The sequence below is a fragment of the Pseudopipra pipra genome, chromosome 9 (assembly GCF_036250125.1).
Source record: "Pseudopipra pipra isolate bDixPip1 chromosome 9, bDixPip1.hap1, whole genome shotgun sequence".
In the NCBI taxonomy this organism is placed as follows: domain Eukaryota; kingdom Metazoa; phylum Chordata; class Aves; order Passeriformes; family Pipridae; genus Pseudopipra; species Pseudopipra pipra.
The window spans coordinates 20,699,096-20,714,006 of NC_087557.1; the positions used below are offsets into that span (position 1 = coordinate 20,699,096).

A 14,911-nucleotide genomic window follows, 5' to 3' on the forward strand; every position below is an offset into this window, starting at 1 on the left:
AAAGAGAAGATGGGGTGCTGCAAAAGAAAATCCCAGTTTTCTTCGATATGTCTGGATCCTGTAGCTCTGTGTGCACATTCTCCCTGTCCCGCATGAAGGTCCCAGTCTGGTTGGAAGGGACCTTTAAGGGGCCATCTCGTTCCACTGCCTGCCATGGGAAGGGACACCTTCCACTAGCCCAGGTTGCTCCAAGCCCCATCCAACCTGGCCTTGGTCACTTCCAGGGATGAGGCAGCCACAGCTTCTCTGGGCAACCTGTGCCAGGGCCTCACCACTCTCACTGTAAAAAATTTCTTCCTAAGATCTAGTCTAAATCAACCCTCTTTTGGTTTAAAACCTGACAGAAGAAGCAGTACTGCCAGATTACTTGCCACAAGGAATACTGGAAAATTTCTGTGTCCAAGTCCCCTGTCACACTGCTTGTCCCTGTTACTTTTCAGCTTTTGCTAACTTGCATCTGAGAGTTAACTCAATTCTTGGTGGTCTTACACATCTGCAAAAGGGCAAACACGCCTGCGTTCAAGGCCGGGATATGGGAACACAGATACCTGAGCCTGAAATCCTCCTGATCACATCAAGGTTTCAGAAGAAAAAAAAAATTTTGAAACATTTACAACATCCCATAAAACCCTAGGACACTGGCAGTTTTCTAGGGAAACCAATTACCTTATTCCCAGAAGCTAGGGCATGTCTCTTAGACCCTTGCAAACTACGAGTTAGGAGTGACAAGTGAGCTCCTATTTCAGGGCCTCGAACCTGCTGCTATTTTGCTGGGAAAAACTACTCACACATTTTGTGCAGTTGCTATGGCTGTACAGGGAAAGGCTAAAAAGTTCCAAAGCTAAGTGTGGGTGCTGGAGCCCAGAGACCCTGTCTGCAAAGCATGATGGAAGCAGACCATTTGGAAAAGTCATCTGTGAGTGTCCATCACTGGAGTGGAATACCCATGGATCAAACCCGCAGGGATGAATCCCAGCCCCAAACCAAGGGACAATCCTTCACAAGTGCAAGGACAGCTTATTTGCAAATATATGCAAATTCTGTCCATGATTTTTGCTAGGGCAAGGGAGGCAGCAGAGAATCACGTAAAATGAATAACTGTCCAAAAATATTCAGAAGACCATCTTTTCATTTCTTTTTCCTCATGGATAATGATGAGCCCTGAGGTGGCAGTGATTTTGAGCAACTAACAACTCAGACCTGGACTGGGATCAATAACCTAATTACAACATGCATTTTGCTGCTTTCATGAGCTATTCAAGTATCTCAAAGAAACACAAAATTCTTCGTGTGTGTGTGTGTGTGTGATTACCCCAAACTGTCAGTGGTTAATTCCAAAAGCGTATCCTCACTTAAAAATGGTAGTTGTACCACAAATTAAACTATTATAGCCATGAGTAAAATTAGGTTCCACATTTGTACTTTCTAAAATATCAAAGGTATGGTTAGTAAAGTCTTTTGTTTAAGATCTCTAGAGTCCTGGAGGTAATGAAAACTGGGTCAAGGAGTAGTTTCTCCCAAAGTTTAAAGTAAATGCTGTGTTCAAGCAATACCTGCTCCTGTGACTCATGGAGCATTTGGTGTAGAGAATGGAACTACTGTAGCAACACACACACACCAACAGTAGTACCACTGCCCTCACAAAAAAGGAGGAAGGGGGGGAAAAGAAAGGCATAGCAGATGATTTTGAACAGTTTCCTGTTACGGTCCCTTGAAAGAAATCCAGCCGTACTTTCTCCCTGCTTTCTGTTTGCTGAATTTCTCCTGACAGTTGGCTCCTTCGTTTGCCAGAACCACAACAAAGGACGGCCTTGAGTTTCCACACAGGCCATTTTCTCCCTCTCTCCTCTCTGATCATCTCACAAAGGTATTATTGTTGCTGGTTCACTGGGGCTCAGTGCACCTGAGGCACATCAAAGGCACTTTTTAGTGCCCGCCTGACCACACAGGTCTCTCTCCCACTGCATTAAATTAAACTCGATGATTAATCTCTGTTGCCCTGAGGGTCCCCTGGTGCACACAGAGAGAGAAAATATATATTTCTATCAAAACACAAGTATAATATACTTTCATTTTATAGCCCTAATTAAAAAAAGGAACAGCTAATTTCAGCCAAATGTAGCTGCATATAGGTCTCATTAAAACACAAATACAACTGCTCTGTGTGCTGTACATTCACTTCATGCAGCCTGTGCAGGTAATAGATAAAAGAACAGTAAACCAAAGTCCTTTCACAGATTGAATCCAGAGAAGTTTAGAACTTACTTATTGTCTGCTGGCTACAGATTGTTATACCTCTGTGCAGATGAGTGAAGGAAGGCAGTTAAGGAAATGATTATAAAATGCTGAGTAGTTACATTTAAATAAAGATCCACTTAAATCTAGCCAAAAACTGCACAAGCATCTATTCCCGAGTTTGCATTGAAGTGATTAAGAGCCTTAAAAGGTTCTACCTTGTGCAGTCTGTGTTTGACTTCGGGTTGCTTTAATGACAGAACATTGACATGGACTTTCTCAAGTCCCTTTTGTTCTATTAGCATATTTAATGGAGCCACATCTCTCATGGTTGTGGAGTATGCACACAAAAAGTGCTGTGGAACTGTCAATGCTGATGTGCCATGCTCTAGTCTGGGAAGCAAAATAATCTATACTTGTGAACTGGGTCTAGTTAGAACTTACTAATATACAAATATTAAAAATTAATAAATAACCACATACATGTGCTCCTACAGGGCTGATTGTCCTAAAGGAATAAGCTGGAGCCAAGTGGCCCATTGCCAGCTACTCAAGGCTGCCCTTAGACCTTTGGGGGAAACTGTCTGCGAGCTCCTCAGCTCATTTCAGTCCAGTATTATGTCTCTATTAACTCAACTAATTTTAACAATTTAAACTAACTCAGCTAAATGAAACAGGTTAGGAAGAGTTCACTCAAACAGCTTCTACTGAAAGGGCAGAAACCTCCAGCAAAAAACCTGGAAGTAATGAAAGTAGTGGCAGGCTCAAAGGGTGACTCCTTCCCCCAGGGCTGGTATCTGCAGGTGCCCCACCTGCCCTGTGACAGACACAGAGGTACCAGTGGAATTTTTCAGAGATAGAGCAAGTCAAAAGTGATGGAGTTTGAGGTTTGAAACTTTTGCTTAGGAAGGACTCCAAATATATTCCAGTTTGCCTACAGGATTTAAGCTCTTGTTCAATGCTCTGCTTCACAATAGTGGGATTATTCACGTCTTTAAATTCAATCATGTGCTAAAATGCTTTGCAGAACGACAATCCATGTGACAAGATCACCATTTATTCATGCTCAAGATCACCATGGATTCACACTGTCACTACAGAGACAACTTAACTTACTGTTAAGCCTGATGTTTTATTATCAGCCTCCTTTCTTTGTCTCTCCTGCCGCTTTCTCCATGAAGCATGTTAGTCCTCTCTAACACCTCTAGCACTCCCCGTGCCATTTGCTCCTTTTGGAAAAATCCAAGTTATAATCAGTCTAAATTTAAGACCAAAATGAGTTTTAAATAAAAAATGTGGCAGAAAAGGGTACTTATCTAAATGGAATGCTCTCAGACTCATACATTTTAAAACGGCATAAATTTCAAAAGCAGACACTAAATTTTAATTGCAATCTCAGAGAAAGCTTTTGTATTAATTCACTGAGAAAAATTAGCAACGTGAAAACTGCTTATCGGGGGTTTTCCTTCTTTTTAGTCATGATAAGTATCATAATTCTATACACCATGGCAATTTTCAGAGGAAGAAGGATTTATATTGATTCAGGGAAGAGGTGGGGGAGAAGGGCTGTGACTGAAGACGTGCACTCCTTCTCCAAAGCCACTATTCTGCAACACATTAGTGACAGGCTTGTCACAGATAACTCAGGCTCAGAGTCTTTGGCTCAGATTTCAGGCTGCTCTTTAAGCCACTCTGGCATCGTGGTTTTTACTTTCCATGTCATTTTTCAGTATTGATTTCTACTACTATTAAAGTTCTTGCCTAATAGCAAATGCACGGTAATTTATAATTAATATCTGAAGGAAAAGATAGAGTTACCAGAAAAAATTCAAGGGAAAGGAACTGGGTGAGAAGGACAAAGGTCAATTTTCCCTTCAAAAACATAAGTTAGTATATTCTGTACAAATTAGGACACACAACCTACCCCCATGTGGCACGAAGATGTTCCACAGATCATTGCAACTCGGGATGTAATCGGCTGGTTCTCACATGGCAGGTTATGTCCTTTCACATCTGCTCCAATTACTCCTATTAAAATAAAATTAAAATTCTCTTTTAAAGAAGAACAAGCCACCCCTCACCAAACAGAGCTCTTCTGCACACAAATGATTGCTAAATAATCTGACACAACTGCCACAAATCAAGAAAGTCTACCTAGTCAATAAAGAAAATTATTTTATCCATCAGATTAAAATTTTTATTCCAGATACAAGGACACAAGATGATTTCTTCTGTGTTCATGTTTATCACCATGATTTTTCAGTGTTATTTTGCCTATAACCTGACTATATTCTCTTAGGTAGCACACTGACATGCAGAGTAAAGAGTGCCCTGCTGTAATGGCAGGCTGCAGATGTGTTTATTTGTTCACAGTTTATCATGCACATCCCAGATGATGTGTTTTGTCAGGGGATGAGTTGGAGAAAGGGGTAACTTGGCAGGAGACTGGAAGGCTGCCAGCTTTGTTGTCTTCACTGCTGCTGCTCTTCTGTCCGTGTCAAACCATCTAAAGGGAGATTATTCCTTCCCTTAGAGGAACTGAGCTTGGCTCTGAGGAGCCTCTGCGTGCAGGACAGGATAGGACACAGGACAAACTCAGCAACACTCAGGCTGCAGCAGAAAATATACCCAGGAGATGCCAGAGAGGTGCCAGGCAAACCTACGGCCAAGCCTCAGACACATCACATCCTGCTTGATTCACTCCATGGGAGGTTATAGTGGGAATCCTGGCCTCTCCTCCTCCTCTCCCAGGCTGCATTCTTGCACCACGTTGTGCTGCACCCAGAAAAATGCAGCAGCCCAACAAGTAACATTCTCTTAGTTGTCTTTTTTCCTCTTGAATATCACTTTTCAACTGGCAAACTGGTCACCAGACTGCTCATTGCATCTGCAATGCTCAGTCTGGATACCAGTTTGCCAATCCTGCCAAAAAAACCCCTTTCCCCTCACTGTAGAAGGATCATGAAAGCACTTGCTGGACACTGTGAAGGATGCCAAGTGTTGTGGCTGGTTCATATCCTACATTTCATTAGCACCTTATTGTTTAGGTCACCACTAAACAAGGGGTTTGTCTTACTTTGAGTGCCATGGTTATCCTGGTATTATCATGGTTGGAAATCATCTAAATAATCAGAAAATTAATGGGCTGAAATTTTACAGTCTTCAATAATCATAGGAATCATAATCTGTCCTTATGCCCCTTTATCCTTTAATTATGTGGTAGCACAGCTGTCATGCAGACAGTCAGGAACAAGAGAAAGCTAAAAGTAAGGCTTCTACCTCATATGCTTTATTTTTCACTGCTCCAACATGACATGTATGAGTTCATTTTGGATAGAGTTGTCTACAAGGCAATTTCCTGTACTAAGCAACACTGTATTAGAATTTCTAAAGGAGCTAAAAATATTGTTCACACTTGAGGGACCAAATCTATGAAACTGAATTGTTAACACATGTCATAAATGCATTTTCATAAACAATACAAAATTAAGGACTCCATGTTTAGATATTTTTTAATCGCTAAGAAAATATACATTCTGCAAAATAGGCATTCTGGGCCTTTTTGGAGTTTTCCAGGGTGGCTTTACTAGTGTTTAGAGTTGCAAGAGTCTTCCTATTCATGATTAATTGAAGTCAGAGAGCAAACGAGTCCAGAACATTCTCATAACAATGAAAGCTTTGGTATTTTATTAGTTAAAAATAATATAATGGCTAAGTCACTTTCACCTCTAACTTAGTTGGAATTTTTCATAGTCCAAGAGTGACTCAACATCTTCTGAAGTATCTTAAGAGACACTAAGAACGAGAAACCTGTGCACCCTACAAAACATAAGCAAGTTTTTTAGGAAAGCAGGCAATGTTTAGCATGTGCACTTCTGGATCTGCTCCACGGTGACAAGGTATTTTAGATACTGTATAATAAATTATCTACTTTTGTTGAAACAATGCTGATGTCTTTTGAAAAGGTACAATGTAAACAGCACTTTTATAAGGCCAGTCCCAAGGCCTGGCCTCCCATACTCACATTTTTATCTGTACACTTTTAAATTGGTACAGTACATCAAAATGTAAGACATAACTACTCAGCTCTTGGATTTTTACTTTTCCATAAAAGGTATCAGATGGACCAATTCAGGAGTCACACATGACCTCCACAAACACAAATACTAAATGATTCTTTATCCATACCTTATTTTACTCAAAACTTTGAAGCCTTCATAAACTTCAGGAACTGAAGTTTGGCCAGCAAAACTGCACTTTATATCCAGCCAAAAGTAGATGTGAACTGCATCAAAAATTATTAATACTGAAGACAAGATGTCCATCATGTCATTCTGGTTTAGCCTGCAGGACACCAAAGAGCCCTTTTCATTACTCTGCTGTTAGAAACTATTTTTAAAACAACCAGCAGAATAAGAAGAATGGCATCACTGGATGTTGTTGTCCCCCAGACTAACCTAATGCCTACTACTCTACAGGTCATATCCTTCCAACAAATTGTAAACCTCAATATTTCAATACAGAACACAGAAGGGTAAGAACTAAAACATACATCAGTGCCTTTTCTAAACAGATGTTTTATACCAACTACAAGATATATTTATTTCCAATATTTTCACATTTTACTTCACTATTTCAAATATCTCTTCTCTCTTTTCTTCTGTGCTCTTTTAATCATTATTAAAAGATTAATATGATTTAGTGCATTGCCATCCTTGGTGTCTTTTAACCAGAACAGTTTCATTTCCTCATTATATTATCTTTCTTCTCCTTTTTGCTTTCCTGCTTTACCTTCAGGAATTTCAGCTCTGTATTCTACACAGTGCAGGTAAAACTCAACTTGAAAAATTTAAATTTCTTGTTATCAACAGCTATGGATGAAGGATTTATATTCAGCATTTCAGATGTGCAGCCACACTGTTTATTCTCTTTACATACATTTGCACTCTACAGTTCTCCTTTTTCTCCTGTTGTCACTTCTGTTATCAAAATCTTTTCATTTTTACTGCCTTTTCTACTAGTTTCCCTACCTATTTATGATCCTTCCCAGACTGAAGGATGAGTTCCATTTTCAATCTTCCTCTTGTCCCAGACCGTACTGAGCTATCCTGTGATCACCACGTGGGTTCTCCCACTGCCTTCCTGACTCTTCCCTCTGTGATTCCCCTCTCCCTCTCTAACAACAACCTGGATGTTGTGTTTTCCTTCCCCTGGCAATCATTTCAGTAGTCTGCTCATGTTTGTGGCGCCATCTGGGAAAACATATTTGGATAAACAGGACTAGCATAAGCAGACTGTCTCAATCCACCGAAGCTGTTCTCTGAGGGCTGTCAGTAGTTATGTATTTCTAATGTTAGAGTTTCTTTACAGAAGTCTATAAAAAAAGGAACGGACAGTTGCTCTCTATTCTTCTTTAAATTCAATTAACTGATTTCAACACATGAAACTTCCTGTGCTCTGGATCCAGTACTCACATCATGATCCCAATTAAACACGGTCCCTCCACTGCCACATTTTCAGGTGCTCTGTGACAAACCAGTTTTGCAGCAAGTTCATTATTTCAGGTCAGTTTATTATTACACCCTTTTCCAAGAACACAGAACTGCCAAGGCACACAGTTTAACACATTTTTATGCAGTTGGGATAATAATTGACATAAACAGATTTTTAAGTCAGTCACAACAGTAGGGGCACAACACACCTACAACTATGACCCCAAAGCTTAGTCCTGCTTTTTGCACATGGATCTATGTCTAATCCCTCTGAGCTGGTAAGAAAAGCAATCTGCATGATTACTAAACCTCATCAGAAACAGTGATCAGAAGCAAAGTAAAGGGATTTAAACATTTTAAAAGTTCCAGACTCCAGCTTCTAGAAGAACGAGACTTAAAACAGCACAAAATATTTGAAACAAAACTGGTATTTTAGCAGATAATCATATTTCAGTTCAACCTAAAGAAAAATCCTCTGATGAGCAATAGATTTCCATTGAAAAATACTGTTTCAATAACACTGTAACTCCCTGAGGTAAGACTTTTTTCTAAACAATCAGACTAAATAACCTCAATTTCCTGCTGAAAAAGTTACACTGAATCTCTTTGTTATTGACTGCATTAAGATAAGGCTAAACTACATAGTAAGAAAATGAAGGCACTGAACCTACCAAATACATTTCAACACAGTTGAAACTGGGCACATCAGAATAGGATGCTGGAAAAGAAACAAAGTCTAAGCATCAGGCCTTAAAGCCTTGAAGCATGAATCACTTCTAAAACTAAGGAGAAAGACGAACTGTGAACAAGCCTCAGATATGAGGCTTCTCCCTCAGAATGTTACTTTTTTATTTTTCTTGCCTATCCCCAAAGTTTTGAACAATAGAAGATGCAAACTCTCAGCATGCTGGCATTCCAGTAGAATGGTATTTGGGCTCTGGAATTCAAAGTGGAACTAGCAGAAGTTACTGGGATATATATGAATATAAACCCAAGAACTGGGAAATTCAGCTGAAAAGACAAATAACAGTGATAGCTCCTTTCTATAAACAGACATACAATATTAGCAGTTATTGGGATGACTTTCTTTTTCTTAAGAATAGCATCAGTTGGATAAAAACAGGCTGTGAGAAAAACAGCTTTCTAAGGTTAATTCAGTACATTCCCATCTCCAAGAACAGTAAACACATGAGTGAGTACCTAGTCCTCCAGCATGTGCATCAATGAGAGATGCTGCCACTGCAATCCCTTCGGGGAGACCCAGATCTTTGGCAGCTTCTGGCGTTAGACCTTTTCCAACGGCCTCTCCAGGAGACAAGACGTGGTTTCCTGGGCAGACACAAGAAAAACCAAACACCTGTCAATTTACTAAACAGAAAAACCAACGTGTATGTTATTACGAGAACTCCCTTCCTCTCCCTCAAGTCAGCCTGGGATTCATAAAACAAAAAAGTGCATCAAAGAACTCAGTGGGATGGAGAAGGATCTTTCATTATCTGTCTGTACATTAAACACAACCAGGCTGGATCAGGCTGTCCCATAGCAATTTAGAAGTTCAAAAGCATTCAATGTCCTATCTTGCCACAGAGAAAGATTTCAGCACAAGCAATTAAATTCTGCTTGGCATCTTTCCAGGAGATATGAAATGCAGAAATCCCAGATTCCTGGGGCAGTTGCTGCCTGGGCTGCCTGAGCCACTCTCTGGGCATGGGAAGGAGACTCGGCTCAGTCCATGCTCACAAATGAACACTGCACCTGTTGCAGAAGGAACAGGCCAATTTTTTTTCCATTTCCATCCCTTCCAGCAGTTACTACTAGGAATAATGTGGCTATAGCAACAGAAACTCTGAAAAAGAAACTGGCTTAAGCAGCAAATTCCTCCTGTTGCAGCTGTATTTCCTCACAGACCTAAATAATGTCTTTTTGAGCCTTCCCTGGCCTTGTGCAGCATGAAGAAGGCAGGGAACACAACCCCTCCCTCCCAGCCCTGTCACTGGGGAGCCCAGGGGCAGGTCCTGCCTGCATTTCCCTCCAGTGCCATAACACACATCCAGTTCTGTCTCGTGAAAAGAGACTGTTCTAATAATTAAATCACGGTGATAGAGGCTGCTCAGACTTTAGAAGAACAAATCTAGATTCATTAAACTATCAGAATTTAAGGACACCCCTGAGAGCCTCCTCTCAGGCTGCTGATAACCCCAGCCAGTGAGACCAACAGCTCCTGGGAATGCACACACTCCACTATTTATCTAAAGGTTTGGGGGTGGGAGGCAGAGAAAAGCTCAGTGGGAGCTCCCAGAGATTTCCCTGCCAGTGCCAGGGCTTTTAGTACATTATTTGTAGTGTTTACTAAATTCAACACATCTGGGTAGACTTGGCAGAACTCCTTTTTAAAATACAATCCTATTTTCAGGGGTAAATTCTATTGTGAATGTTACACCTAAAGCACATTCTGATGTTTAGAAAGGACACAACAATCCTCCACAACAGACATTAATTAAGAGGAATAGCACATCGTAACATATCAGGAATACACTAATGCCCACGAGCGTGAACTTCTAGAAATGCAGTTATACTGCCTGTTGGATGAAAAGATTATGGTATTAAATTCACAGGTCTTCAGTTTTTCATATCACTTCACTGTAAATGATGTTGGTTCTTCAGTTTAAGAATTCACATTCCCCTTCTGCCTACTTCCTGAGGAATGCAGTGTATGGAGCACTTTGGGATCACACAGCACACACAACTTCATGGTATGAAGTTCATTTCTCCAAGAATTTCTATTCTATTGACAGTCACACACCACTGAGCCTGAAATTCCAGGCTGAATCTCACACTGGAAATTTAAAACAAGTCTATATAGCCCGAATTTTTGCACTTGACTTTGGTTTATATTCAAATATTGGAGGCAATAACCAAACTTCACCATTAAGCTTATACAGAAGGATGTGATGACATTACATGACCTCCTCACAGGAAAAAATGTCTGTATTTTATCAATTTTACACTTCATTAATTACTTATTGTAAAATCAAAACATTGTGCTATCTTTTTCAAAAGGTGTATCTTTTGCATTTTTTCCCAATAATTTGGAGTGCAGGATGTTTCTCTTTAAGAGAATTCTGTATTATCTTTATGGCTTTTTTTAAGACATTGGAGAAAAATACCAGTAAACCAAAGCTGTTTGCTTCTCCTGACATACAAAGACCCTGCAGGTGGGAGGAAGTTCAAAAGAGTTCATGCAGCTAAACCCACATCTTTTTCTTCGGAATCAGTTGCCTGACCTGAAAGCACACAAACATGATGTATATACAGCATGAGATGAAGTTAACTTGAAATAAAACCTCTTTCCAGGTACTCCATTCCATGGTTGACTTGTTTATATCAGTCATACTAGTCAAACATTTCAGTGTCTAATTACTATACTCCATTTTAGAGATCAGGGCTACTATTACACAAAATCTTTTCCTAGCAGCTTCTCAATTACTGTATTTCTAGTTAATAAGCACTGAGGGAGCAATTTCAGAGATAAAGATAATCCTCTCTTCTACAGCAGCAGAAGAAATGAGCCTATGGATTCCTTTGGTACTGGTTTTATATCAGAATGACCAGCAGCAGCACTGCTATCTCACATGGCAATGAAGTGTGTGAGAACGTGCAGGGATGGCCTTCTTGAAGATGCAGCATAATCATCTTGTATTTTGAACAAAATAATTAATACTAGAGTCTGTCCCACATGTTTGAGGAGTCAAAGTACACCTGAACAAATATTCCTTGACTGAAAGCACTTCCCAGCAGTGAGAAGTCACCCACGACAGGGACTGCAAAGGGGAGTCTCCTGGGTCACACAACAGCCAGGGACTGTGGAAAAGAGGTGCCGGAAAATGGGTGCACAAGGAGAGGATTCTGACTCTGTCCCTCTACTTCATACTTCCAGCTTTAGAGATCAATGCAAGCTCTGCTACACCCATACAGTGTGTTCACGAGGAGCTTTGTAAAAGGGAAGGAGCAAGATCTGCCTGGCCACTCTTTTGGCATCACAGAATTTGCCTCTCCACTTACACAAGTGGGAAAAAGTATGTGGAATGGACGCTGAACCACATGGGTAGAGACCTGGGAAGGGAATTATAATTCTCATGGTTTAATCTTCACTGAAAAACTAGAAAACTCAGCTAAGCATCAGTATTAGAATCTGTAAATGTAAAGTTATTAAAGGATAAAACATACAAAAAGTAACCAGTGAGGAGCCACAATTGAAAGTGAAGTGTTTGAAACTGCATTCCGGTACCAGACTGGGAGGGAGGGAACAGATTCTTACTTGAGCAAAACACAGCAGCTTTAGAAATCAAGGGACAGATACTATAAACATAAAGGTATTGTACAGCTACACACCAGCAATTCAGAGCAGGTGCTGCCACCCCTAAATCCAACCTGTCGGGGAAAAAGAAGCTGTGGGAGGGGAAGGAAGGGAAGTGAGAGCTGCCTGCACAGAGCCAGGCAGTGAGAGCAGGGCAGGAGGCTGCATAAAGGAGGCACTGAAAGGCCCGAAACTCCTCAAGGCTCCTGCCAAAGTAAATGTATCGAGTCCTTTGTTTACAGTAGTCTCCTGTGCAAGTCATTTACCTTTGCTATAATGACTTCCAAAATTAGACCTAACCAAACAAACCCATAATGGCTGAAGCTGGAGGACTTTCTGTTTCACATTCGTGCAGCTGTCTCACTAATGCAATGCCTTAATCCACAACCTTTCATTTGGGACGAGACAGGCTATTTCCAGTTACTTTTTTCCCCTGTAAAGCAGTGAGTTTACAAAAGGAAAAAGCTGTCTGAATCTCTTCCTCCTCTTTTATCCTCCTTCGAAGACTTGTATTAGAATTTGCTATGATCAAGCTTTGCTTAAAGAATTTCTGTGCTACCAAGGAGCCTCTACCTTTTTAGGTGGTTCCCACAGGAACCAGCTATTTACAAAACACAACACACAAGGCAGATAATGTATCTTCAGTCAACTTTAGTGATCAAAATACACTGTACTGGCTTACTAATATTTAACAGAATGAGGTACTTTAGGATGTAGCCCTTTTTAAAACAACAAAGCCAAGCCCAGCAGGGGCCCAGCTGACTGAGCTGTGATACACTCACCCAAACAGCTTTTCATCTATCACACAGAACAGGGCTGCACTTCACATGCACTTATATTTGGCTGCGTAAGTGCTTAAAAATTCAAAAGGAATAAAATCCAAGGGAGACGTCTCTGTTATTCACTAACTTGACACAAGCAAACTTGAATTTGGGTATATCAATACCTTTCTGAAATCCCAGCAGCCTCAGAAAGAAACCCAGCTGGATGGTACATCCCATCCCCATTTCATAGCCCCCCAAAATGGACAAGCTAAATGCCTTCTGGTTTAAAAGACCATCCAAAAAACAGATATTCTGTTAAATAAGGGATATAGAACATGCACTGAAGAAGTTATCTAGTTAAACAAAACAGTGCTAAATAAGCACCAAAGGAAACAGGATCTCAGTAAAAAGAAGCACCACCCATTCAGATGGATCTTGTAATAGGCAATGTAAGGGATTTTCCCCTTTGATGTTTTGTTCATTACAAAGCATGGAGACAAACTCCAATTTTTGTATTTTATAATAATCTCACAATGCCAAGAGTCTACAAATAATATAAATAATATACATCATCCCAATCCTATCTCATACACAACACATTGTCAAACATCCCTCTCAGTTACATACAATACTCACATTTAACTGAGATGTATATGGCTGCTTTTCTAGAATTTTTAATCCAGCTGAATAGCCAAAATAGTGCTAAGATCAAAGGAAGCAGGATAATGATGCAGACTATAAAACCATAATACTAATTTTTTCTTAGGACTGAATGCATGGTGGATAAAGGATGCAGAAACAGTGAGATCTGGGGCTTTTTTAACCTGCAAATACCCTCCACAAAATTCCCTGGTTGGCGGTTAAAGACTTTAGCATTTGCACTGAGGAAAATCAAACCAAAATGTGATATTATAGGCTAGGTAACATAAAAGTGAGAAAAACAGTTGGTTAAACAAAACCACTTTAGCTTTCTTCAGATCAAAATCCATCTCTGTCTACAAGAGCTGCCACAGGAGCTTGAGGCAATCTACTTTGGGTCCTTTCCATCCCAGTGTCCCACACAGCCAGTGCCTTTGGCTGAACTACATCTCCACCTAATGTGTAAGTAGTTCAGGCAGACATATTAAGCTGCTAAATATTGGCAAAATCAAGCAACCTGTGTGCAGGCAGGTCTTGGTTGATTAAGCTGAACAGTACATTGGTCAGCAGACCATTGGTGCCAACTTCAACACAGGCTGCTTCCCTTCTCGGCCCAAGGAAAGAGAGCTGCTCCATGGATAAATGCCAACCTTTCCTGGTTAAAGGTCAAAAGAAAAAGAAAAGGAAGCATTCTGCATCACTGGATCATTAGACACGTCATGGTGGCCGTGAGTGAGTTTTCTTCCCCGGATTTCAGTGAACCAGTGCAGAACAAACATCTCCTGCAGTGCCTGGTTCACTGCTCACTGCTGACAGGCCTCTGGGTACACAGCACATACATTTGATGTCTTACTCAAGGTGTACAATATGTACTTGGATGTCTTACTAAGTATCTAGTTGCAATGTATTTGCATCCAAACTCAGCTATCTGACCTTGTTATTTGTTGCAAACAATAATTTCAATAAGCTGATAATGTACATTTCTGGCACTTTAGAGCACAATATTCCTCAGAGCTTCTCTAAATACAACGATTATCAATGCAAATGACAGGACTACTGATATACTTTCAGAGATGTTTTGGTTTGGTACAGTACACTAAGATTGTACAGGTATTTTAGCTTGTATTAATTACAGATTATTGCCTAACAGAATTTTTTTTACTGGATATTTTTTAATAATTCACATAATAAAACTCCTCTTCAAAGAAATAATTAGCCCTTTTTCAGAACCAAAAGAAATGACAGACCAAAAATAACCTTATCAGTTACTGAAAGAACACTTTTAAATCTCCCAGCCAAGCTTCTTCCCCACCACATTCACACAGTATCCAGCTCTAACATCCGTACTGAGAAGATACTGATGCACTGTGAAGGGTTCAGAAATGAGTCAGGCCAGCAATTACTAGGATTGAGAAGTCTGACAG

At 40.3% G+C, this 14,911-nt stretch overlaps 1 protein-coding gene across 9 annotated transcripts in view; it reads right to left on the reverse strand.

The window, feature by feature from the left end:
- FGGY (FGGY carbohydrate kinase domain containing) overlaps nucleotides 1-14,911 on the reverse strand; it is a 134,531-nt gene that overhangs the window by 64,041 nt on the left and 55,579 nt on the right. For 8 of the 9 annotated variants that reach the window (XR_010432795.1, XM_064665085.1, XM_064665079.1 and 5 more), the window contains exons 7-8: nucleotides 8,928-9,056; nucleotides 4,160-4,263 (exon numbers count right to left, since the gene is read on the reverse strand). Coding sequence is in view for 8 of the 9 variants with exons in the window: in XM_064665085.1 (XP_064521155.1) it covers nucleotides 4,160-4,263; nucleotides 8,928-9,056 (233 nt within the window). In the remaining variant the exon portion in view is untranslated. The remainder of the gene's footprint in view (nucleotides 1-4,159; nucleotides 4,264-8,927; nucleotides 9,057-14,911) is intronic. The other variant, XM_064665081.1, reaches the window with a different exon arrangement.